Below are 26,054 nucleotides of genomic sequence, written 5' to 3' on the forward strand. Positions count from 1 at the left end.
TACTTATTAAAATCGGATTAAATTTGTGGCTGCCATATTGTCAAGACGTTCTGGACTTAAGTGTGCCGTTTTTAAACGGAAAATTAACCATTTTGAAGCGGTAACATAACGGGTCGATTTCTTTTTTTTTTTTTTCTTCGTCGTAGCCACAAATCTGCACATCAATTTATTCATTAAACTGTCCCCTCTCCTAGTAAGAATGTATTGTTCTGATTGTCTTTAACAAAAACAGGCCAATCAAAATCCATTGTTGTCGCGTATATCGCGAGGGAGGGGACCCACTCACCCCTGCTTGTGTGACGTCAAAGCATCATTTGATTTATTCATTAATCTCGGATTAAATTTGTAGCGCCATATTGTTAACATGTTGTGGACTCAAGTGTACCGTTTTCAAACGGAAATTTCACCATTTTGAAGCGGTGAATCGAAACAATAACTTCTAAGAAGCACTCGACATTTAAAACGGTGGAAATTGGAGAGTTCCTGGGGAAGGAATCGTGCTTTGTTTGACAGTTCTAGAACACGATGGGACTTGATAAGAGGTCATTGATACGCTTACGTTATTGTAATGGAATTTCCGAAACTTCCGGTAGAACCTTAGTAGCGTAACGCAAGGGAAACAACATAACGCGATCATCGTGACTCAAACTATTACATTAGCAAGGATAGTTTTATCAATATGCGAAGCATACTATTGGAATAAATGAATCAGCCACAGCATCACGCGTAAATGCTAGTATAGGTATCTTGTTCATTAAACTCTCCCCTCTGCTGGTCGGGATGTATTGTTCTGATTGTCTTCAACAAAAAGAGGCCAACCAAAATCCATTTTTGTCGCTTATATCGCGAGGGAGGGGATCCACTCACCACTACCTGTGTGACGTCAAAGCATCATTTGATTTATCTATTAAAACCGGATTAAATTTGTGGCGCTATATTGTTAACATGTTGTGGACTCAAGTGTGCCGTTTTCAAACGGAAATTGCACCATTTTGAAGCGGTGAATCGAAACAATACCTTCTAAGAAGCACTCAACATTTAGAACGGTGGAAATTGGAGAGTTCCTGGCGAAGGAATCGTGCTTTGTTTGACAGTTCTAGAACACGATGGGACTTGATAAAAGGTCATTGATACGCTTACGTTATCGTGATGGAATTTCCGAAACTTCTGGTAGAACCTTAGTAGCGTAACGCAAGGAAAACAACATAACGCGATCATCGTGACTCAAACTATTACATTAGCAAGGATAGTTTAATCAATATGCGAAGCATACAATTGGAATAAATGAATCAGCCACAGCATCACGCGTAAATGCCAGTATAGGCATCTTGTTCATTAAACTCTCCCCTCTCCTGGTCGGGATGTATTGTTCTGATTGTCTTTAACAAAAACAGGCCAATCAAAATCCATTTTTGTCGCTTATATCGCGAGGGAGGGGACCCACTCACCCTTACCTGTGAGACGTCAAAGCATCATTTGATTTATTCATTAAAACCGGATTAAATCTGTAGCGCCATATTGTTAACATGTTGTGGACTCAAGTGTGCCGTTTTCAAACGGAAATTGCACCATTTTCAAGTGATAAATCGAAATAATAACTTGTAAGAAGCACTCGACATTTAAAATGGTGGAAATTGGAGAGTTCCTGGCGAAAAAATCGTGCTTTGTTTGACAGTCTTAGAAGCACAATGGGAAACTGAAAAGAGGTATTCCATTAGCAAGGATAGTTTTATCAATCTGCAAAGCATACAGTTGGAATAAATGAATCAGTCACAGCATCACACGTAATTGCCAGTATAGGCATCTTGTTTATGCATTAAACTCCGTCCTCTCCTAGTAAGGATGTATTGTTCTGATTGTCTTCAACAGAAGCGGCCCGATCAAAATCTATTATTCAGGCACATATCACGAGAGAGGGGACCCACTCATCCCTTCCTGTGTAACGTCAAATCATTATTTGATTTATTCATTAAACCTACATTAAATTCTGCCCTCTCCCAGAAGGGATATATTGTTCTAATTGTCTTGAAAAAAAAAGGCCTAATCAAAATCTATTATCGGCGCGTATATCACGAGGGAGGAGACCCACTTATCTCTACCTGTGTGACGTCAAAGGAAATCATCATTTGGAAAAGTTGTTTTCGTTCAATGGCGGCCACATGTATGAATTTAAGACTCTGATCTACCGTTTTAAGAAAGAAAACAAACCATTTTTAAGCGGTAAATCGAAATAATAACGTCTAGGTAGTATTCGACAGTTTAAACGGTGGAAATTAGGAGAGTTCTCAGCAAAGAAATTATGCTTTCACAAACAGATGGAATAATTCAACGCGCAGGAACCCAGACCAGTTCAGCGGGGTCATGACGTTATTGCAGAGTAATTTCCGGTATGATTCCCAGTAACACAACGATAAAATATCACGTAGTCTCTCTGAATAAAACCATTTAATTATTTCAATTGCGAAGGGAGGATAGTTTTTTAATTTCTGCGAAACATACAATGGGGAATAAATGGGGCTGCATTAAGCATTATGTATAAATGCCAATAGAGGCATCTTGTTTGTGATACGAGAAGCCTTTGTTCGGCTCGGCAAAGAGCTTTTTTTGCCTGAGGTAGAAAATTGTTTTCGCAAATAGGTATTTGTTTTTATGATACCTGGTGTGAAAGGACGGACCTCAGGTTATGTAATAAATATAATGTCTGGAATATTGTAAATGCTTCCATCAGTCAATCATTAAGTCCTAAAACTAACCCTTTAGGGTTGGATTGTCAGGAAATAAGCACTGCAGTCCATTAAAAATACGATGAATCTTGTTCCAGTTGGTTTCACAGATAAAGTAATAAGGATAGAGGCGCCAACGTGTCTTGCAATATCAGTCTCTCTATCCATTGTTTTTATGTTTCAAGGATTTAAATTACATTCTCTGCAAGGGTTGCTTATTGAAATGGTCTGTTGATTATTTGTATTCGGCATAATTTGTTACGCTTGTCTAACTCAATAATTTAATAGAGCCAGAAGGTTACGGGTTTGATTCCAATCTAGGGATCAGAATTTTTTTCTGAGTAATATAGCTCGAACAACATGATCTTCAAACTCTATCAGTTACTGTAATCAACCGAATACTGGCACGAGTTTAGCCCCGATTGTTGAAAGAGCACCGGGATAACTCTATCCAGCAGATAAGTCGCTATTCAGCAGATAAAATGTATTGGCTAGATTATATTTTATTCGTTCGATGGCAATTTATCCACTGGATAGTTAACAATTATTCCATGAGCGCGCGTTGAATATGAGATGGTAAATAGCCAACGAGGCGCGAAGCGCCGAGTTGGCTATAACTAATCTCATATCCAACAAGCGCGAATGGAATAATTGTTTTATTAAATTCTCCGCGTTTGGATATTGCTGTTGAGGTTTACTGAATTTTTATATTTTAAGGGAAAAATTTATTTCAAATAAAAATGACCGGATGCTGAGGCAACCTCCGACCAAAGCGCGCGAAACGTAATGATCACATGACACGCGCAGCTCTTTGCAAACGGAGTTGAATGAAAAATCGAAAGCGAAGAAAATCGGACACAGTCGGACATCTAAAATTCAAAAAAAAGTTAAAATGTACGAATTATAACCTTTCTGAGACTAGCATTCAAGTGCTTTTGAAGCTCCAGCTTACTTCAAAATCGTTCAGTGGTATTTTACTCGGTTCCGTCCATATAACTTAAAGTTCAATTTTGTTGTGAAAACTTATCACGCGTCATGCTACGAATTCAGTAATGAGGCGTAAACAAAAAGTAGGCTGAGGTTGTCTAGGTTAGCATCTTATCGCAAAAATGGCTCGAGTGACTACAAAACGGCAGAGCTTTCCGAATGATAACAAAACCACAGATGTTCTATGGTTTGCAACGGTCTACTAATCTGCACAAGACTGCACATCTGATCAAAAGCGAATCAATGGCGATTTGGTTGCGAAAGCTTAATTGTAAACAAAACATCCACAAATAAAACTCGAAGTCAAAGTACACGAGATCAGACCGCACAGCTTAAAACAAAGTTCATTATTTCCACATAGCACGCAAGGCTCCATACAGACTTGGAACTGGATACTGCAAGGTTTTACATAAAATCCTTGTTAATATAATACCATCATTAGACTTTGTCAGTTTACATTAATTATTATTAATGGGGACTGGGGGGTTTCTACATGCATAAATACATACATACTTTATTGTAACTCAGTCCCCATAAGGGTTTAATGTGGGTATCTGTAAAACGCGGACCGGATGGCTGCGGATGGCGGATGCGGATGGCGGATGGGAAAATGTAGCCTCCCACGCAGTCGTTTTTAGGAGACTCGTATTACCTCCTCCCCACAAACGCCTGCTTACCCAAGCGCCACATTCCTTTCCGCCGATAAGCCAATCACAATGAACCTTCTAAAATCTGGAAGGTTGACCTTGACGTCAAAACGCCTCTCGCGGGAACAGTGAAAAACATCACGGCGGAGACAGAACTTGACCGAGCTTACGTGAGCTTGTTCAAAATTTCTCGTTTAAATGCCTATCAACTGACTGCAATCAAAGAATTCGTGGCGGGATATTTTCGTCAATTTGCCGACTGGTTACGCAAAGTCGCTTTAATATTTATATATCAAGCTTTGCCTTCGACCTTGTCGACCTTGCCGTTGTGGAGGAAATCGAAATATTACCCGATTTGTCGGTAAACGTTAAAGATTTTGCAGTTGAAACTCGCTTTGTTGTCGCAATTTCAGTTCGGGGGCATGTGCGACATTTTCCACAAGAACCACAAGTTGATCGGCTCTTTGTCGTTTAACTTTCCGTTAATAGTCTTTTTAAAATAGACTGATAAATACTGCAGATCTCCCCTTGATACCTTCTACATTCTTCTTTGCTTTCTCGAATCGAGTTAGTCTCTCGTAGCACTTCATACAAACAAAGAAATCTGCTCCAAAGTTTCCACACCCGTAAGAGGTCTGAGAGGTGATATCTTCACCGACTGTCAACTCGATCAGGCGAGGAAGATCGATACACTTTCCCGACGATTTTGACTCTCCTAGCAGCTAATGGTGTCAAAATTAAATGTCGCACAAGAAGCGCTCTTACTCATATTCGATATTTGGTTTGGCGTTTCTGCCATGACCAGCCATTCCAGAAGTGAAGAAAAAAATTCCAACTTAACTCCCGCATCTCTCAAGACTGTACCAGAGTCTGCACAAAGCTCGCGGGAAACGGAAGCGGCCGTTGTAACCAGGAATTTGATTTGATATCATTAGACAATGCCTCGATGGTGATTGGCTAGGGTCCTCGGGGAATAAAACAATGGGAAAGGAATGTGGCGCTTGGGTAAGCAGGCGTTTGTGGGGAGGAGGTAATACGAGTCCCCTAAAAACGACTGCGTGGGAGGCTAGGGAAAATGCGGATGGAAAAATGCGGATGACAAAATAAAATAAAAAAATGAAAAAAATGAAAAAATGAAATAAAATAGAAGGTATAAATATATAAATAGACAGATTAACAAGAAGAAAAAAATTGAATGGAAAATAACAACAACAATAAACAAAGGACTAACGTTACCCGAAAAAAACCGCCAGTAAACAAAGAACGGCGCTGGGACTTAAAGAGACCACTGAACCAACCATCAATTTGCTTTTAGTCGGTAGTCTTCATAAGACGTGTTAATACTCCTTGCGTTCCGTTCGTTGAATTGCTTTCTTTGCTTCCCGGTTTTTCACTTGTATTTCTTCTATTAAACATGGCATAATGGGGTTGACAGGCCTACGCGACTCTCATGTGCGTGTTTAGCCTAAATAAGAGTTTTGCCCTCACGGGTTATGTCTTCCAAAGAACACCCTTTTCTCTATGAAAAGAGCGGTGCTCCCGGTAAAATTTTCTTTTAGCGCTGGATTTTCTTCTTATTAAATGCCATCTATGATTTGGAGGATTTGCGCGATAGACACTGAACAAAGCCATGTGTTTAACTGTCGCATGTGTTGTAATTGATCTCAAAGGTCATTTTGACCTCTTGTTGTTACGTTTCCGTTTATAATTTAGCGACTGTCGTTCTTATGCCGTTTGTGGCATTTAGTTTTGGCTTGGTATGGCTCATTTCAGTGCGTCTGGTGACAGTATAGCCTCTCTTTTTATCGTTGTAAGGATAGGATTTGAACCGTGTAATAACTATACATTATCTTGCAGCTTTTGTCGCTTTTGTCAGATTGCCGGGCCCGGCTATTTGCTTTTGTTGCAAGATGCTGTGCTTCTTATCACGGTTATTTGTCCCTTGATCCGTTCTCAAATCCTATCCTTACAACGATAAAAAGAGAGGCTATACTGTCACCAGACGCACTGAAATGAGCCATACCAAGCCTAAACTAAATGCCACAAACGGCATAAGAACGACAGTCGCTAAATTATAAACGGAAACGTAACAACAAGAGGTCAAAATGACCTTTGAGATCAATTACGACACATGCGACAGTTAAACACATGGCTTTGTTCAGTGTCTATCGCGCAAATCCTCCAAATCATAGATGGCATTTAATAAGAAGAAAATCCAGCGCTAAAAGAAAATTTTACGGGGAGCACCGCTCTTTTCATAGAGAAAAGGGTGTTCTTTGGAAGACATAACCCGTGAGGGCAAAACTCTTATTTAGGCTAAACACGCACATGAGAGTCGCGTAGGCCTGTCAGCCCCATTATGCCATGTTTAATAGAAGAAATACAAGTGAAAAACCGGGAAGCAAAGAAAGCGATTCAACGAACGGAACGCAAGGAGTATTAACACGTCTTATGAAGACTACCGACTAAAAGCAAATTGATGGTTGGTTTAGTGGTCTCTTTAAGTCCCAGCGCCGTTCTTTGTTTACTGGCGGTTTTTTTGGGTAACGTTAGTCCTTTGTTTATTGTTGTTGTTATTTTCCATTCAATTTTTTTCTTCTTGTTAATCTGTCTATTTATATATTTATACCTTCCATTTTATTTCATTTTTTTCATTTTTTTATTTTATTTTGTCATCCGCATTTTTCCATCCGCATTTTCCCATCCGCCATCCGCCATCCGCCATCCGCAGCCATCCGGTCCGCGTTTTACAGATACCCTTTGACATTGGCCGAGTTTCAAGACTATAACACTACATAGTTAAGCAAATAACTAAAGTAACAAATCTGCATACAAAATTAGCAAAATACAAAAGGAAAAATTAAATTACCTCAAGCCCATTATATCTGCAGTTTTTCCTTCAACCTAAATAACAATGTGCAGAATATGAGCCGTAGCGTTTCTATTCTTTCATTTTCTTACCCTGTAAAATGCTCGTTTTTTAATAATTTTCGGACAAAATACAAGTTCAAAAACTTTGTGTGAGTCCGCGTCGTACATGCCAAAATAACAGGGATACAACTGATTATAAGCTTCGTCTTGAACAAACTGCTAAAAGATGTGTCCATAACAAAGGTTTCTTGCAATTTTGAGCCGAAAGGTCTACACTGCATGCATTTAAACTTCTTTGAAACTCTTAAGTTTCTCGAAATGTCTATGGACTCGGCAAAAATTAATACCGGTTGAAACGTCTCTAAGAAATACAATTTGGTCGCTTTAATTTTCCAGAAAACCAACTCGTGCGCGACTCATTTTTAAAGCGAGACAAAGCTACAAATGTACTGTTCACATCATAGTTCAATGTTCTTTAAAATTCTCACTTCTTTTTGTCTGCTGGAAGTACGGTCGCAATTTTGGCTTTAACTGGAATATTATGTGTATCCAGGCCTGGTGTTTGGCCTCGCGTATCAAACTCGATATTCACTCCAGGTCGGAATATCAGACAATGCGTGGAACCACCAAAGTGAAACATACCGAGCTGGTCACCTTTCATCACTGTATTCCCCTCTTCTACGGTGATTTCGTTGGTAGACACGTCTAACATACCGATTGATACGAAACACATCAAGCCAATATCAGGATTGTCAGCTTTGATGTACACAATTCCTCGGGCGGCTACCTGGGCCAGGTATCCTTGTGACATTCTGGGTGAGGGGTCGTCCTGGATGTTGTGGGTTTGCGAGTAATAGGAACCATCCACAAGTTCTGTTTTGTAAATGGTGCCGGTCACAGGACTGTGCCATCGGTGATAATTGGTGGCGCTAAGGAACGCTTGGTAGACGGTTCCACCGTGAAACTGCTTGGCCAGGTCACTCATGTTCAGGATAAAATCCAAGGAGTATCGTTGACTCTTTATCCAAAAGTAGTCCCTCTTTTTTACGGCTGTAGAAATCTTTAACGGTGCCGACTCACAGGCGTTCGCAATAATGGAATCATCGTTTGGAGATTCTACTGGACGAACTCCAGGGCGAAACTCTCTGGTGAAAAAATCATCCCATGATTTATAGCCATAATATTCTGCCTGTGGGTTGCATTTAAACTCTTTAGCAAAGTTTGGCATTGCTTCCATTGCATCCTCACCAAACCAACCGTGTCGAGGGTCCTTACTCAAAACGTAACATGAAGCTGAAGTGGACAGAAACGTGTCAGCCCAGTAATTGAGAATATTCTTGAACAACCTGTTGACTTTGTCATTCAGGAAAGCAGCAAATCCAGCAGTCGTAGCCTTCGGCCAGTTCAAAATGACATTGATGGGGAAGATAAGCAAACCAGTTTTGTTATACGCTGGAGCAGTTGTCATGATGTAGTCGATTATTAGAATCATCAGCTGCCAGGACAAAATTTTTGTGCCTTCTGAAGTATCCATATCTGGGAGACGGTACTGTTGCCAGAACATCTGATGAAAGAACATGTTGATCTCGGGGTCGGAAAGAATAGCATTCTTCAGTTCTTCAACCGGTGGATGGAGCACGAGGTCTTTATCTGTAGCGCTGGTAGCTGCAACTTGATGTCCACTGCTGGCTTTTTCTTCATCTTCAGCTGGTGGATGGAGAGCCATTATCAAATCTAACTTATCTTTGGATTTAACTTTGACTTCTTTGATCACGTTGGCTAGCCATTCGTCAATAACTTTCCGGTCGAAAGGAAGCCATTGGCCAACACGATAGGGTTTGGAGCTCATGATTGTGTAGCAAGTGGTTCGCTGCTCGTTTCGCCGTTGAATGATAAACTTCTGTCAAGTGTGTCTACTTTAAATTGCAAATTTTGATTGTGCATGTGCAACTGACGCTGAAATGAGCGTGCAATTATTTTCGTTTCAGCGTGATCGATGAAAGGCCTTTGTTTGGCAAAAGCTTGTTTTATCTGATTACGGTTTGAAATGTCAGCCGTCTCCTCCCCCTAACGACCCTTGTGGTTCATTTTCAGACTACAGTAGTCTCATATTTTACAACAGATATTTGTCTAGCCTCCCAGGCGGTCGTTCACTGTAGTTTGCGGAATGGCATGTGGCATGACGTGCGAAATGGCACAATTACCGGTATACGAAATACAAAATATGCGGAATGACTTAAAGAAATAAATTTACTGAAGAGTGCGTCCTGTTCTCGCGCCAATTTTAATTTATGTCACCAGCAGCTTTTTCGAGGTTGCAGAGTCCAGCCGAATATCAAACAACTGAAACAACAGATCGAGGATTTGAAAATAAAGGCCTGGGATAGAACATGTCGGATCACTGGTTGGGGGATGTGAAAGTGAAGAAATCGATGAACACTGTTAATAGTTTTCGCATTCAAGGAACTTTGAATAACTTAAATTTCAAGAACGTGGCAGCGAGCCGAACCTGGACATTTAGACCAACAACATACTGTAGAGAACTTAGGTGTTTGTGTGACGCTTGCGTGACTAAAGAAATTCGAGCGGATCTGTCAAGATCTGTTAACTGATAGCTGTTTAGTTTATTTTGTAATCATGTGTAATTTTAGACTTAGGAACCCGAGCGTTGGAGAAAAAGGGTTGTTGTGTAATCACTTGTGATCGGAGAGCATTAAACAGGATTGTAGACTGTACACAGTCCCCTATTTTTCCGTGTGATCGTCGAGATCGAGCGCGTCTTACCCTTAATGGCAGCCATCTTGATTTTTAGATGTACCGAGGGGGCGGGCGTCGGGGATTATAGCTCTACGGGGTGGGGGGCGAGAAAAATAGAGGGACTGTACCAACATCACTGCGACTCGCGTTCAAGGAGCATCTGATTAGTCATTAGACAATAGAGGTTAATCTGCATTGACAACACGTTTGGCTTAAACTGACAAGCTGTTGACAAGTCGACAGTTCTATTAAATGGCTCTCGCGCGCAGGGGATCAATTTCAGATGTATCGTTTTCATGCAGATTAACTGAGCGCCTTGGAGGTTTAGTTTTGAAGGACAAACAAGAAGAAGCGTTGAAAAGTTTACTGGATGGCAAAGATGTGTTTGCTGTACTACTTACTGGCTTCGGGAAGAGCTTAATATATCAAAGCTTTGTCATTGAAAAAGAAATGGAGGGCTGCGTCACTGATCCGTGTAGTTTAGTTATCGTCTCGCTTCGCAGCATCGTAGAAGAGCAAGTAAACTACAACGATTTTGGCATGACAGCTTAAGGTTTCGAGAATTCGAGCGAAGGCTTAAAGGACATTAAAAGCAACAAATACAAATTAATCTATGCCTCCGCTGAGCAAGCTTTATCGAGCGAATTTCTTAGTTTGCTAAAGGGTGACTCCTCCGAGCTCAAGAAATCGTTGTCGCTGATCGTGGTGGACGAAAGTCACACAGTGGAAACCTGGTAAGTGGCGAGAAATGCAAGGTTAACTGCTTTCCAGCAGATAAGAGGTCATTTTTTGCGATCAGTGGTACAATTTATGTGATATTTTAAATTTTGCCTTTCATTTGGTTAACAAAATCGCACGCGATGAATTCCCCACGCGATGTCTTTGCATGTATTATTTTAAGCTAGCTATTAAGCCTTTCACAGCGAACACTTTACTGAGATTTTAATTTTATGAGAACTATCTTACACTTCAGGGGAAAGGGCAAGAAGAGAGGAAAGAGGGTTTCAGAACCCTTTAGAAAAGATTTTGGCGAACTGTCAACTCTTCGATCCTTTTGTAGTGGTACGTATTAGCGATTATTTTGTTTCTCCAAACTTAGAAGTTTTACTGTTTAATTTTTCGTATTTCGATTTTGATTTTTTTGTAAGCTATAAGATGCAAAGCTTGTCACTTAAGAAGCTCAGCCTCTCTTCTTCTGTATACCTCTATGTTGTAAATTCCGTAAGTTGTTTGCAAATGAACATTGAATCCTGTATTGACTTGTTGTCCAGATTTACATTGCATGACAAATATTTATTATCGATACAATCCTAATAAGGTTAGGAAATTAAGAAATTACAATAAAACACCAAATAAGAAACTGAATAACAAATTATGGTCTGGCGAAATAACAATAAAACACTGAAAACAGAAAATACAAACTGAAATCAAACAAACTGATGCGACGCCGATGGAGGCTGACCGTAGAATGTCACAAGTTACACAACGGACTCTATTTCAAATCCCCTAACCATGAAACCTCACGCGCTACACTAGCACCCAGTTCTCTGTTCCGTGTCGGCAAAATATTAATTTATGCCAGTGCTTATCACAAATTACATTTCTCTGTGATAAAAACTACTAAGACTGACCAGCTTGGTTACCTTGGATGGTTAATAGATGTTATCAAAGAAAGAAATTTATTGTCTCCAAAGACAATAATTTTTTGTGCCACAATGCATGATGTTGCAAAAGTTTTTGGTTCCCGCTAGATGAGTTAGGCGATTCTGCGTATTTGGCAGAGAAGCCAAGAATCCCGGAGAACAGGTTGGTGGGAATTTACCATTCCATGACTCTCCCTAAATACAAATCTAGGGTTTCACATTCATTTCAAGATAACGTGGGACAAGTCCGTATTGTTATTGCAACCTCTGCCCTCAGTATGGGAGTCACTTTTCCTGATGTTAGATACATAATCCACATTGGCTCAGCAAGAAGTGTTGTGGACCACATACAGGAAGCTGGAAGAGCTGGAAGAGATGGTGCCAGTGCACATTATGTTTTTCTATACCATGGTAATCAGCTCGCCCATCGTGAAGAAGCTATCAAGCAATTTGCACGTTTAGGGAGTTGTGTCAAAAAAGCTTTATTTAAGGACCTTGATGATGTCTCAAGCAATAATCCTCCACATGAATGCTGCAGCAGCTGTGACAACAATTGTTTATGTTCTGGTGAGGAGTGTAGTCGTGAAAGATTTCCTTTAGATGGGCCAAAAGGGATGACATCTACCTCAGAGTCTTGTGCTGCGTTCCAACGACCAGAAGAAAATGCTGAGACATTGCAGAAAGCCCTATGCGAAGTCAAGTGTGGAATTTCCAACAGGAAAGCATTTATGTTTGACTCCACCAGTTCAAGCAGTTTCACCTCAGAACTAGTTAATGAACTGATGTTACATGCATCCTCTGTTTCTTCTTTGTCAGACATTCTCTAGCACTTCCCTGTATTTAGCCTGGGTACTGCCAAGTTGATTTTAGAAGTTTTCCAAGATATTTTTGAAGACATTCCATACTTTGATAAAATGATGGCAACAGCTGTACCTAATGACCAATTTTTCATTGACTTATATTATGACTGTGATGAAACGGAACACATCTCATCTGAGTCAGATTCCGATCCAGATAGAATTAACACCGAAGAACTAGAAAATGTGTAGTTGGTACAATTTCTTATCTGTTATTAAATTTTTATTGATTGAGATACCACTTATACGTAAACTCAGAAGGGAATGGTATGTAAATGACGTTATGACAACTGTTTTTAATTATCCGTAGAGAATAAGATCACCAAGGATAGGCAGCCCTTTATCATGTTGTATGCCTTACCATATTTTACAAAGATGAGGAAAGGATATTGTGTATCATACAACTCAGATAACCACTATTAAAAATACTAAGAGTCTTCATAGCAGCTAATTTGATGACTGTGTTGTCAATGTCATTTTTGTGTCAAGAGTTTTATCTTAAGTTTCTGCTGAAGAACAAATTGTCTGAGCTCTATATAGTACTTGCTTAATTTTGTATTCAAACTACAGTGCTTTTTTCACCTGATAAGATTGAAGAAAAAGACAGAAAAATGTGTGCAAATACTATAATTTCTGTTCCTGATTAATTCCACATGAAGATGTAAAGAGTACTCATGAATGTTATTTAAAATTGATAAATGACATTATTTCTTACAAAAAACAAATGATGATCTTTAACCAATTGCCCCTGTTGTTGCCAAGTTTATGTCGGGGAATAAAAATCTACTGGAATACAACAAATTTAAAACGAAATATCAAATGAATTTTTAAGTCTGACCTTACAACACAAATCAAGTGAAATTTATCACACTGCATAAAACTGTGAAGAAATCTGCATACATCTGTATATGAAACAGCTGATAAAAAAAGATATGCAGGGTATTAATACTCTAATTGGGTTGCTATGTGTAAATCTTTTCCCATATTCTCAGATGATCCTTGATCCGATGATCCTTGATCCTGTTTCTGTAGTCCAGTCTTTCAGTGAGGTCGGAGCTGAACTTTTCAAAACCTTTGTAGCCGCCCCTCCCTAGGTCATCAGTAATCTACTTTACTGTCTCAGCAGGGTCCTTCCCTCCTCTCACGGTCCCAGTTCGGCTTTGGCCCTTACAGTCTCCATCCACTGTTTGCATTATGGTGATCATGTGATTTAAAGAGGCTGCTACTCTCTGGGCATTCACTTCATTGAGGTTAGCACCAAGGCTTTTTAAGGAAGCCTTAACAGAATTATTGTCATGTTCTAATTGAAGATCTAATGGAATATTTCTAGCTCTTTTTCCAGTAGCATTGCAAAACCGTTTCCACTTTAGCCTGAAGGCTTGTGACTCGCTGAGCAATGCACTTACTTTAACTAGAAGCATTAATGTGGTATATGCATACTTTGTACAACCGTGGCTCTTGTAAATTAATAATAGAATTTTGTACAAGGAAATTACCCTCTCCCCATCCCCTTCTCTTATGGCATCCTTGAAATTGGCTAAAACAAGACCGTGACAAAGCTTAGCCTTATGGTAATTAAAAATAGTGTCTTGAGGCTGATTCTTGGAATTGTCATCTTCTTGGGGCTCATCACGTACCTCCAGAGTTGGATGCTTTTTCTTCTCATGGCTTAGAGAAATTAAATTAAAACAAAAAAGCATAGTTTATTAAAGTGGAGTGGTTGGTAATCCCTTTGTTTGTGCACAACGTTCAATAGCATTCCCATCATTTTGAAGTTATTGACCAATAGAAACATAACATTATTTTTTTCAGTCATAGTTTGTGCACATTATACAAAGGATTGTGTACGGTGAGGAGCTTCTAACATAACCCACACCACCATTGTTTTCAATTTTGATGTTTGCCAGGTTTCCTAACCTCTACTAACCATGAAAAAAATGAAGCAATCAAAATTTAAATTTTAAAAAGGTGGTTATCCTTTGCAGAGATTAATTTATTGTTGGGTTCTTATTGAGTAAACTTGTAATAACTTGGATGGTTGGGGGTGGGGGGGGGGGGGGGAACGAAATGTAATAATGCTGATGCATATAAGGGCAATTTAGTTGTAGAGTGCAAGACAACTTAACTTTGCAATACATTTTCTTGTAGTGTAGTCTTGGATTAAGCACAGGATCAAATTATACTCACTTGTTCCGTGTTGCCTTTGTCTTATATACAAGTCCACAGTTTCCTCTGCACCTGTAGTAGCCTTCACTATCCATCTCGTCAGTTGGTCCAGTGTCTTGCACCAAAAGTGCCGGATGTGAAACAGTCTCATGCCTTTCAAAGTAATAGCAAAATTAATACTCTAGATTGATAATCAAATCTTGACCCCATGTCCAACAAGTGGATATAATCCTATTACCACACAGGGTTCTCGTTAAGTTTTAAAGTATGCAGCTATAACGTAAAGGTAGGCGGCTTAGCAATTGAGTATTGTAGGCGATTTCAGGCTTTCTTTCCCTATTTTACCCCCTTTTTCTCAAAAACGACTACAGGGCCCAAACCTCAAAGTAGCCATTTTTTTTTTCTTTGCCAGCACTTAGTGAGAACCCTGCCATATATGCTGAAATTTCCATACATCATGTATTTAACCTCCAAACCCCTCTTTTAAGGTTTCAATTAAAAATCCAAATATACCATATTTATTTGAATAAGCACCCACTGAGATTCATTGTACTACTTCACTGGCTGACAATCTCTAGATTCACTGTACTACTAATAAACTTCCCTTTAGACCACGTTTTCTTAGTATTTTACAGGCACTCTCAGTGGTGAAAATTTAATACACGTAAGCCAAGCCATGCCAAGCTTTGAATGAGGTCCAAAAATGTAATAAGTGTTGTGCTTATATGAGAAATATGATAAATTGATAATTGTAACTTTTTTTCTTTAGTTGCAATTTGAATAGTGTTTCTCATGTTATAATTGTGGCAGCATTGATTAATACTATCAGACTAAATAAGCGGTATTATTGATACTGTTACATGTATTTGTGAGATACCATTGTTGCCATAGTTAGGTCATGCGAAAGTAGTTATACTTACCTCACTCTACCAGAGTGAAATGCATAGGATTTGTCACAGCCCGGTGCCCTGCATGGATATCTGTCACCAACATTGTTGTCAAGTCTTTCGACTTGTTCTACCATGGTTGACACATCTGTGGCACCAAAGACAAATTGGTCAAGGTAACTGGCTATGGCTTGTTCAAACCATCTTTTCTTTTCCTCTTTTGTTGACCAAACAGAGGGAATGGTCACTCCCCTTGGTTGTTCTATAATAGAGCAAAATTAATAAATTTACTGTTTGTCTCAAGCCATCACTATTTTGATTGTTCTCAGCATCAAAAAATAAATGACAATTTTAGACGCTTTTATATAACATCTTAATTTCAGAATAAATTTTACGGCAATTTTGTGCTTTTAATTTTCTTTTTGTCCCATGTTTATTTTTATATTCAACATTTATTTTCAAACATACAACACAAGTATTTTGTCTAGTGTAAAAGATTACCTCCCATTGTTTTCATCCCAGAGAATGTCATGAAAGATGCCAGCACATGTTCCTCAAACTCTCTGTCGTGAAAGTCCTTGTATGCATTGTAATCTGCCATTGGTCCCTGCTTGGCATTGGTCTTCCCAGTCATATTCATCGAAGCACATGTACTCCCCACATCTCCAGATGACTCCGTTTTGAAAAAGATTTTGTAATCCAGCTATGTAAGATAAATAAAGAGATAATATTAATAATGTATTAACATAATGTGTACATTAAATATAAGAACGATACACAACACAGCCACACAGCCTAGCCATTTGAAGTGGTCCCTCCTAGAAATAAGGGTACATGTATATTAACATTAAAAGTATGTAACTTGCACTTACATCGTACAACTTCAGTTTAGCATGCCAGTCCGTATGAAGTGGTTCCAATCCCTCTAAGCGGTCCAACGTGTTATCACCATCCTTGAACGTCCACTGGACGTTCGTTGCCCTCTCTTCTGTTAACGCATCGCCATCGAAGAATATAGGCTCCACGTAGGTTCCCTGGTCCTGGACTTCAACGGTCGGCACATACTTTTTCTGGTTTGATATAAGCAAATGAGCCATTTATCCCGAGATGTTTGAGTTAAGGGGTGTCAGTCCAAAACAGCATTAGAAAAAAGTGAACTTTTTTCCTCTCATCAATATTGTTTGTTAGCTTTTGGTATGTTGGGGAAGAGAGTAGAACAAAAAACCATGAAATATGTTTTAAAGAGACCCAAATAATACTTGGATAAAGAACAGAGTATTACATAAAAAATGAACTAAAGTAATATGAAAAAAGGTTTGTCTTTATATATGTATTGCCTATTTGTTTGTTAACTAAATCACTGACCAATTTCTCCTTGCAACATCATTACAGAAATGGGAAATAAAGAATTATGAAAAGGACAAGGGTTAAAAAAGATTAGCACAATATGTTTCATACCCTTTCAGATTTTTTTGCCATTTCCTTAGAAAACATGTGCGGAATGTGATTGATGATGATGTCTTTGAACTGATTGAATGGTGCCAGGTACTTAGCAACCATCCTTGATACCAACACAGTTGAGTCCCTCTTGAACGTGTTCTGAATGGTCTTTCCAGGTAAAAGGTTACAAAGGGGCAGATCATTGAGGGTCAACTGAGTCCTGGGTCCTGGGTCCTGGGTCCTGGGTCCTGGGTCCTGGGTCCTGGGTCCTGGGTCCTGTCATCCAGTGTGGGATCACACCTCACCCTGTCCTTGATGGCATACTGGTGTGTCCAGTGTATGGACTGATTAGACTTTAACTTTGTCTGAATACGTGACTTCACAGACAAGTCAAAATTATCTGCAGCAATTCTAAAGTGACAGTATATTTAAATATATTGAGGTGGTTGTTTCTAGGTTATGAGCATTAAATTCGTTTATGGAGGAATAGAAAAATGTTCTCCTCATTGTTTCAGATCTGGGTTAGCGGTATGATGTTTTTGTTCTTGTGGAATAGTAATTGTCCTCAAACCAAAGAGAGTCCAAACTTGTAATTTGGCATTGTGGTGCTCTTCCGTTAATAACGTTTTTTAAAATGACGGGGTTTTTTAATCTTGAGCATGTGATTGATTGGCCGCCACCTTAATCCCACTTAAAGTCCCCATACAAGGGACTGGGCTGGGTTGTATAATACATTTTTAGGTTATGGGAACTCATAAGTTTTGTTCCATATTAATAGGTTATTTTTCCAGAACATTAATTAAGAGCTCTCTTATCTTAACAACGTCTTATGAGGGGGGCCTTGAATCTTAAAAAAAAACCTATTTTACTATTTTTATTGTCTACTGAGTCAATTGACTTATGGTATCCTAAAGAAATCCCACCATTTCCAACAAGAGTAAATAATTAGCGTGTCACGTGAGTGGCCAACGTAGTGCCTTTGGTGATGTCTTATATGCTGTACTGTTATTTCAGTTGCCATGAAAACATTATTGACCAACTTAAAAACCTTGCACAGATCTCAAACTAATATTAGTAATGTAATAATCTAACTCACCTATATCTTGGAATTAATCTGTATTTATCTGCTGTCGAAGAAACAGCCACTTCAAGAGCAGCAGGGGTGGCAGTTGGTGAAGATGCAAGCATACCTTTGCAGATCTCATATGATTCTTGAGAGAAAAAATCATAAGAACCCAGGGTTGACTGGTTCAAATCATACACATCAATTTCCATATCATTTTCATCACTGGTTTCCAATGGCACTGGTACTTGTTTTTCTTTCACTTCATTGAAGAAGACTTTCGCATCTCTTGGCGGTTTCAATCTTATTTTTCCACGTGAGAACCAGCGAGTCGTTCTCCTAAGCCATTTTTTTCTGCTTTGCGATGATCGATTTATGGGACATGCTAATTCCAAGACGATTAAGGCGAGTGAAATCCTGGCTCTTGGCACCAGTATGCAACAGGATCACGGAAATTCTGTAGGCAAGGGTTGACATTCTCTGATGCCTAGATTTGGCCACAGAAGCAGAGCAAAGTGCCAGGACATTTACAGCCTTGTCAGACTTGGCCTTGGATCTGTGGCAACCAGCTCCGCTCTCAGGGCGGCATTCCAGAGGGGACACATCACTGACACTTCGTGGCAAACTAACTTATTAGAAAACGCAGCTAATTCTGCTGGCGAAGTATGCTTCAAAAGAGAGTTGTCTGATTGACAATACTCCTTCAGTTCACTAGAAATAGCTGATTTTAAGGCCTCTTCTATGAAAGGCTTCAGTTCCTTGCACTTAAAAATCAAATGAACGGCCGCCTTGACATTACTTATTGCGAAGTTTTTCACAATACCTGACACATCATCGGGCACTCACTTGTGGCGCTGTCCGGATGGAAAATCGAGGGTTATATCCACGTTAATTTTTTTCTGTGATCTGCCCTTTTCCTCACGTCCGACATCATCCAATAACACGTTTAGCGGAAAATCTGCACTGGCTTCTCCGGATGATCGAAGACATCGTCACTCACGCCGTCCAGGGTTATGTTCAGAGTGTCGCCCAGATCAGCATCTCTGGCCATGTCATCATTTCCGTTAAACAGCATTATATAGAACGTTTCGCTCTTCGCCTATTTTCTGGCTCATTGTCTGCTCGCGAAACAGCGGAAGGACTTGTTTTCCGTGACTGCTTCGGCATTGGCGAGCTGTAAGGCCGGCTCTTCTTGACATTTCTTAGAGGAGAAATGACATTCAACCTTTTGAAGCGAGGATCTCCGCCACTTTCTACGTAAGAGGTGTTTTCAGAATCCAATGCTGCCTTTATAAATTCGCATATTGTACTGGCATTCCGAATTTTCAAGGCACATTTTGCGCAAACACGCGCAAACACAAGACTTCTTCGTATCTTGCGGGATTTCTACTCCGACATGCTTTGCAACCAGCTCGGCTAGGGAAGTGCTGCTAACTCCCGATTTCTGCAGTATTTAAAACAAATTCTCCGTGGAAACACGATATCTGCCGGACGACTTAAAATCAACGTAAGAAAGACGACACGTACTAGAAATATCTGGCTTCTTAGCTAATGGTTTAACCGGTGTTTTGGGTATAGAAGAAAGCGTGCTCACCGCCTCCATTGGAAAACGGTGATGTTTTGATCACGCAATGTATCAAATGTACATTTGTGTATTTTTATTTGGCATGTTTTTTATCAGAGGCGGAGTTTGTTAATTAATGAATGGGGATAGGCGTTAAATTCCCGTCACATCCCCTGAACGCGAGTCGCAGTGATGTTATTACAGTCCCTCTATTTTTCTCGCCTCCTCCCAAACCGTCCCCCGCCCCCTAAGTAGACTTGATACTCTTCCCCAGGTTAGACTCGGTACGACTGAAAAACAAGATGGCCATTAACGGTAAGACGCGCTCGATCTCGACGATCACACGGAAAATTAGGGGACTGTGAACAGTCTAACAGGATTGTGACAGTTCTCATGCGTCTGTTTTGTCGAGATCTTTAAGCTATTCACGACAAAAGTGGCACCTCCGACGGGACACCGTTAAAAACTTCATAGAGCGACGAGTACAGTGAAAAATGGCGACGTATTAGGACAATATTAAAGCTGTGGGGACGAAGTTAGCGACGCTGGAATTTACAGACAACGAGACAGAAGGACATCTACTCTCGCTAGAAAGGCAGCGCAAGATCTCAGAGAAGAAACTCGAAGAAGTCCACAACTTTAAGGTGGAAATCCAAGAAACTAAACTAGAACTCGGTGAGGAAGCAAAGGATGTCAAAGCTGATAGCAAAGATATCGAAGCCAAATTAGTGAAATTTGAGGAATCAGTAAACAACGTGGAAAGGATTACAAAGGAGATCAAGCCCAAAGAGATGGAAGAGGAAAAGCAAGCTGAACTAAAATTCGCTGCCCAGATGAAGGAAGAGCAATTCGAAAAAGAGTTGAGATTCGAAGAAGAGAAGTACGAGAAGAAGATACAGTTAGAGAAGAAGCTAGAAGAAAATCTAAAAGGAATGACGTCACATAAAGCGGCGAACACAAAGCTTCCGAAACTTGTCATAACGAAATTCAATGGCACGCACGTCGACTGGTTGAGATTTTGGAACCAATTTGAGGCAGAGATAGACACCGCTCTAATACCGGCCGTAACCAAATTTTCTTACCTCAAGAAATTGCTCGAAAAGAAGGTTCGCGTTAATGTCGATGGTCTCCCTGTTACGCCGCAAAATGTAATAAGAATCACCACAAAATGTAATAACATCGACGCAAAATGTAATAAAGTATTTGACGCAAAATGTAAGAACTTTTCTGACCCGTAATATAATAACGTAAAATGTAATAACTCACGAATGACGTGAATGGTTGTTTTTGAAATCAGTATCATGATTCAGTGTACGTTCACCTATGCATAAATTGAATAACAGGTGTACAGGTTTTATTCTCAACTCTTTAACGTTTCAGATCGGGGGACTGGTGTTTTCTTACCGTATCTACTTATTGTGGCGCTTAAAAATGTGACTTTTTTGGTGCTACGCTTATTCAAAAGAAGAGTTCTTACATTTTGCGTTGAATACTTTATTACATTTTGTGTTAATATTAAATTTTGCAGCGTCTCTCGACATGGTCACAATTTCTATTGTATTCTATACAGGTTGGTGTGGCACTCGAAAACTAGGCGCCGCCCTCCAAAAAGCGCCTCACCCCTCAATAACAACGCGGGCGCTTATTCGAAGCACATGAACTCTTGGGTGGGAGATTACGAAGAGTTTTTCACCCTGACATAACTACAGTCAAACCTCTTTACAGCGGATACCGGAGGGACATGAATTAGTGTCCGTATTATAGAGGTGTCCGTTTTAGAGAAGTAGGCTTTAAATGGATTTCGGTCTCTCCGAGACCAAGTGAACTGTCCTTAATAGAGAGGTGTCCGTAAGGAGAGGTTTCACTGTGCCCGATTCCGATCTACAGAGTTTTTAAACTGAATATCTTTATTCCTATTATGCATTTACTTATCCAAAAGTGACTGTTTTGAATAAGCGTAGCGCCAAATGAGTCACATTTTTTAAGCGCCACAATAAGTAGATACGGTAAGAAAACACCAGCCCCTCGATCTGAAACTTTTAAGAGTTGAGGATAAAACCTGTACACCTGTTATTCAATTTATGCATAGGTGAACGTACACTGAATCATGATACTGTTTTCGAAATACCATTCACGTTATTCGTAAGTTATTACATTTTGCGTTATTACATTATGCGTCAGAAAAGTTCTTACATTTTGCGTTAAATACTTTATTACATTTTGCGTCGATGTTATTACATTTTGCGTTAGTATTGCATTTTGCGGCGATTCTTATTACATTTTGCGGCGTAACACGTAACACTCCCTTTCAACGCAGAAGGTTACCAAAAAGGGAAAAACATTTTGAAAACAAAATATGGGAAAACGAGTGAGATTATCAACGCATACGTGCAGGCAATTTTGGCTTTACCTCACATAACTGGAAGTCAGCCAGCGAAGATACACGATTTTTACGAAAAGCTGTTATCAAATGTGCAAGCGTTGGAAACCTTGGGAAAGCTAAAAGAGATTTCTGGGTACGTACCAATGACGATTGATAAATTGGAAGGCATTAGAGGAGACCTGGTGATATGGGAAACGATTGCCTCCAGGAATCGATTCCCCACAAATGTCACAAAGGAAAAGGAATAATTAAAGGCAAATTATACTCACAGGTCCACTAATAGGTTTAATGGCTTGGAATCACTCTGAAAGGTTCAAACTCAACAGGTCACAGCTCTCGCGATCTCACGACTGGTTTACAGGGTCAACAACGACAACAACTCAACGACTAAACTTAAGGTGGCCGAACACAGTTTGCGCGCTTTACAGATTCTGTTAGTGATCCTATTAAGCGCGCAAGGGTTGTGGTAAATAAATACTATCGATCCCTCGATTTTACACCAAATGGATCACAAAGGTAAGTTTTGCTGTCATAATGACTCAGTTTCTCGTTTGTGAATCCTTCTTCATTTATCGCCGAACAAAGAAAGTGAGTTCACGAAGAGCTAAGCCTTTTTGTACGCTTTCCATCTTTGCTGAGAAAACCTAATTAAAAGCCACGCATGCGCATTTGAGCAAAAAACTGTGACTGGTTGTTTTAGTGGAAACAAACTGTTTTCTAAGGAACCGCTCGTTAGAATTTCTTGAAATTTGACAAAACAGTAGTTTTCTAAAAGCGTAACTCGCCTACAAACAAAAACCAAAATCTAACAGAGGGTATCTCCAAAAAAACATTAAAGTGCAAAACCAATTATACCAAAGCAGCGTCACTATGTCAGTATTTTGTGAGTGTTTCTGGATACAAAAAATGGAAAAAATCTAACGAGTGCATTTTCTAAAAATTAAGGAAAACCATTATTTGTGGACGGTTAACAGCTTGCTACGTTGCCATGGCAACAGCACCTTGCTCAACAAGAAGTATCAAAATTTATTCCTTCTTACTTAATCTTTCACCATGCTTATTTCGGGTACTCAGAAGTACGTAGTTTTTAAATAATGTTTACTAACACCTGTATACTGGAAAACTGTGTTCAGCCACCTTAAAATCACAAGCGCTTCTCGTTTATACTGAGCGGGTAAATTTCCAATCCTTGACACATATCATTCACGGCTATTTAACAAAATCACTTATCGAACTAATTTGATCCATCACGTGGATTTTCTGTCATCAACTCAAGTCTGCACAATCACGCAATCACAAATACTAGCCTCAGTCTCCGACAGTGAGAACTGACGATGATTGGCAGGAATGGGAATTTCCTCAACTGGTCTTAGCCCTCAGAAAGTGGACAGAAAGAAACCCCCAGAAGCAGGACGACAGAGCCATGGAAAAGCCTCCTTTAGGAGTCCAGCCATCTAAGAATTCGAAAACCTTTCAGGCCAAGCAGCAGGAAACGAAGTCTAAACCGTGCGTTTATTGTGAAGCCAGAGTGGACACAGACCTAGCAATTGCAGCAAAGTTGCTTCTGTGGCGCAGCGCAAGAAAGTACTACTCGAGAAGCAGCTGTGCTTCAACTGTGCTGGTACCAAACACAAGGCTTTCGAATGTCGCTGTCAATTAGGTTGCCTATTCTGCAGACGAAGACATCATCCTTCGATTTGTGACAAGGTATCAACAGAACACATGCTAGTAGCGACTGGAGACACAACAGTCACTTACCCGGTTGTAGTGGTGAATGTCGAAGGGATTAAATGCCGGGCGCTGCTAGATACCGGAGCTGGTAGTTCCTATGCTTCTTCCGCACTACTCGAGCGCCTACATAAACGACCTATCAGCAGAGAGCGACGACGAATTGAGATGATGATGCAGTCAATAAACCAGGTGATTGAGCTTCACAAGCTGAAGATCAGCAATGTGATTGGGAGTTTTCACCTCGAGACGGAAGTTACAAAGGTAAACCGTAGCCAGCTTCTTTCCCTTGAAAATCCCAGGTATAAAGAGAAAATTGCAAGATTTCCCCATCTGCAAGGTATCATCGTGGACAATACAGACGAGAAGGCGGAACTCCCGGTAAATCTATTACTTGGAGCCAGCGAATATACCCGAGTAAAAGTAAACAGCATGCCACGAATCGGTAAACCGGGGGAGCCAATAGCGGAGCTAACTCGTTTTGGATGGACAATGATGTCCCCTGGGAAAGAAGTAGATTTGACCAACATGTTCTTGACGCAGGCGTCCTCTTGTTATTACGAAAACCTCTGCAGACTTGATGTGTTAGGCCTAGAAGACACGAACGCGGGAGACCAAGGATTCGTTTACGAAGAATTTAAAGAGCAGTTGAAGAGAGGTCCAGAAGGGTGGTACTAAATTGGTTTACCCTGGAAGGGCAACCATCCTCCTTTACTTAACAACGAAGCAGGAAGTTTGAAGAGACTGACTGCACTCACTAAGAGATTGGAAAAACAACCGGGGATGCTTGAACGGTATGATTCTGTGGTTCAGGATCAGCTAGCTCAAGGTATTGTGGAGCGTGTGGAAAGTGAAGCTAAAGGGAGAGAATTTTACATACAGCACAAACCGGTTATCCGGGAAACAGCTGAAAGTACCAAGTTGCGCATTGTCTATGATGCATCTGCAACAGCAAGTGAAAAAGCCCCATCCTTGAATGAAAGCCTCGAGATCGGACCACCAACTCAAAACCAGCTATGGAGCGTCCTGGTGAGAAACCGTTTCCATCCCATAGCTATCTCAGGTGATCTAAAGCAAGCATTTCTTCAGGTTCGAATCTGGGAACCAGGCAGAGATGCGATGCGTTTTCATTGGTACAAGGATCTGAAGACTAAAGAGATTGAGTTACGTTTCACACTAGCACTCTTTGGCTTGGCGCAGTCTCCCTTCTTGCTTGGGGGAGTCTTACGGGAACATCTCGAGCTCTGTCGGGAACGGTTTCCAGCAGAAGTGGAAGAAATCCTCCGAAGTTTACACGTCGACGACCTCATTACTGGTGGAATGACCGCTCGAGAGACGCAGCACTTGAAAGCATCTGCGCAGACAATCTTCAGTGAAGCCCTGTTCGAACTACATAAATGGCACTTCAATGTATCAGCCTATAGAGACTGATACGCTGCGGGAAGAAAGAAGTTCGGAACAACAATCAAGCTATGCCAAACAACAACTGGGAGCGAAGCCAGGCGAGACAAAGCTATTAGGCATGCCGTGGGACAAAGAAAAGGATACGATCGCCGTTGTCTTCCCCACACAACCGTCAGCACCCACTAAGAGAGAGCTTCTGGGAAGTTTAGCGAGAATTTACGACCCACTTGGTCTCGTTTCTCCTATCATATTGGCGGGCAAAGTGCTGTATAGAGAAGTATGTGACAGCCGTCTTGCCCGGGACAAGGCGTTATCTGGCGTAGCGTTAGACAATTGGAATGCTTGGAAGACGATATTGCCTGACAAGGTTGAGATACAGCATAGCCTAGCTCAGCATTAAGATAGAATCGTTGGCATTGATCTACATGGATTTGGAGACGCTAGCAATAAAGGGGTGGCATCGGCAGTGTTCGCAATTGTACGTCAAGCACAGGGTACTCAGCAAGGCCTCGTCACAGCTAAATCACGTTTAGCTAAGCAGGGACTAACTATTCCCAGACAGGAACTAGTATCCGCTCATATGACAGCAAACCTCATCAGTAACGTGAAAGAAGCCTCGACAGGATTCGCAGTGGAAGGTGTCTACGGTTGGTTGGATAGTAGCGTCGCACTCCGCTGGATTAAAGGAAATGGTGCTTACAGGCAGTTTGTGGCAACACTGGCGAGCTGCAGTGGCTGCTCGAGGGCAGATGAGAGCTATAGCTAGCGCTGAAGACGACGAAGATTGATTTCGCTTAATGAACATTTAATGAGACATTGTGTTTTAATGCTCGCTGATCTCTAAGAACATTTACTTTATGTATTTGCCCATATGCATAGTCAAACTGGGGGAGAGTGTGGAGAACTTAGGTGTTTGTGTGACGCTTGTGTGACT

At 40.5% G+C, this 26,054-nt stretch overlaps 3 protein-coding genes and 2 pseudogenes across 5 annotated transcripts; 2 read left to right on the forward strand and 3 right to left on the reverse strand.

Annotated features, from left to right (window-relative positions):
* Positions 1-7,002: 7,002 nt before the first annotated feature.
* Positions 7,003-9,196, reverse strand: LOC146474457 (uncharacterized; annotated as a pseudogene).
* Positions 9,197-10,212: 1,016 nt separating this feature from the next.
* LOC146474458 (uncharacterized) lies at positions 10,213-12,924 on the forward strand (annotated as a pseudogene). The gene is made up of 2 exons (XR_014866163.1): positions 10,213-10,719; positions 10,959-12,924. The product of XR_014866163.1 is annotated as an uncharacterized LOC146474458 (transcript).
* A 191-nt stretch (positions 12,925-13,115) lies between these two features.
* Positions 13,116-17,223, reverse strand: LOC146474459 (uncharacterized). Of its 2 annotated transcripts, XM_085117057.1 has the most exons (6): positions 16,411-17,223; positions 16,040-16,241; positions 15,572-15,800; positions 14,673-14,804; positions 13,892-14,153; positions 13,116-13,599 (listed from the first exon to the last, which is right to left on the reverse strand). In XM_085117057.1, exons 1-6 carry the CDS (start codon positions 16,633-16,635, stop codon positions 13,597-13,599), a joined length of 1,053 nt encoding a protein of 350 aa, XP_084973183.1. In that variant the 5' UTR covers positions 16,636-17,223; the 3' UTR covers positions 13,116-13,596. The 2 variants fall into 2 exon arrangements, with proteins under 2 accessions (XP_084973183.1, XP_084973182.1); XM_085117056.1 differs by having other exon boundaries at positions 13,116-14,153.
* LOC146474460 (uncharacterized) lies at positions 17,188-18,363 on the reverse strand. Its single transcript, XM_085117141.1, has 2 exons — positions 18,075-18,363; positions 17,188-17,389 (listed from the first exon to the last, which is right to left on the reverse strand). Exons 1-2 carry the CDS (start codon positions 18,251-18,253, stop codon positions 17,188-17,190), a joined length of 381 nt encoding a protein of 126 aa, XP_084973267.1. The 5' UTR covers positions 18,254-18,363.
* A 6,136-nt stretch (positions 18,364-24,499) lies between these two features.
* LOC146474461 (uncharacterized) lies at positions 24,500-25,147 on the forward strand. The gene has a single exon (XM_085117142.1). It carries the CDS (start codon positions 24,500-24,502, stop codon positions 25,145-25,147), a length of 648 nt encoding a protein of 215 aa, XP_084973268.1.
* Positions 25,148-26,054: the final 907 nt, after the last annotated feature.

The sequence above is a fragment of the Pavona decussata genome, unplaced genomic scaffold, assembly GCF_977016875.1.
Source record: "Pavona decussata unplaced genomic scaffold, jaPavDecu1.1 SCAFFOLD_89, whole genome shotgun sequence".
Lineage (NCBI taxonomy): Eukaryota > Metazoa > Cnidaria > Anthozoa > Scleractinia > Agariciidae > Pavona > Pavona decussata.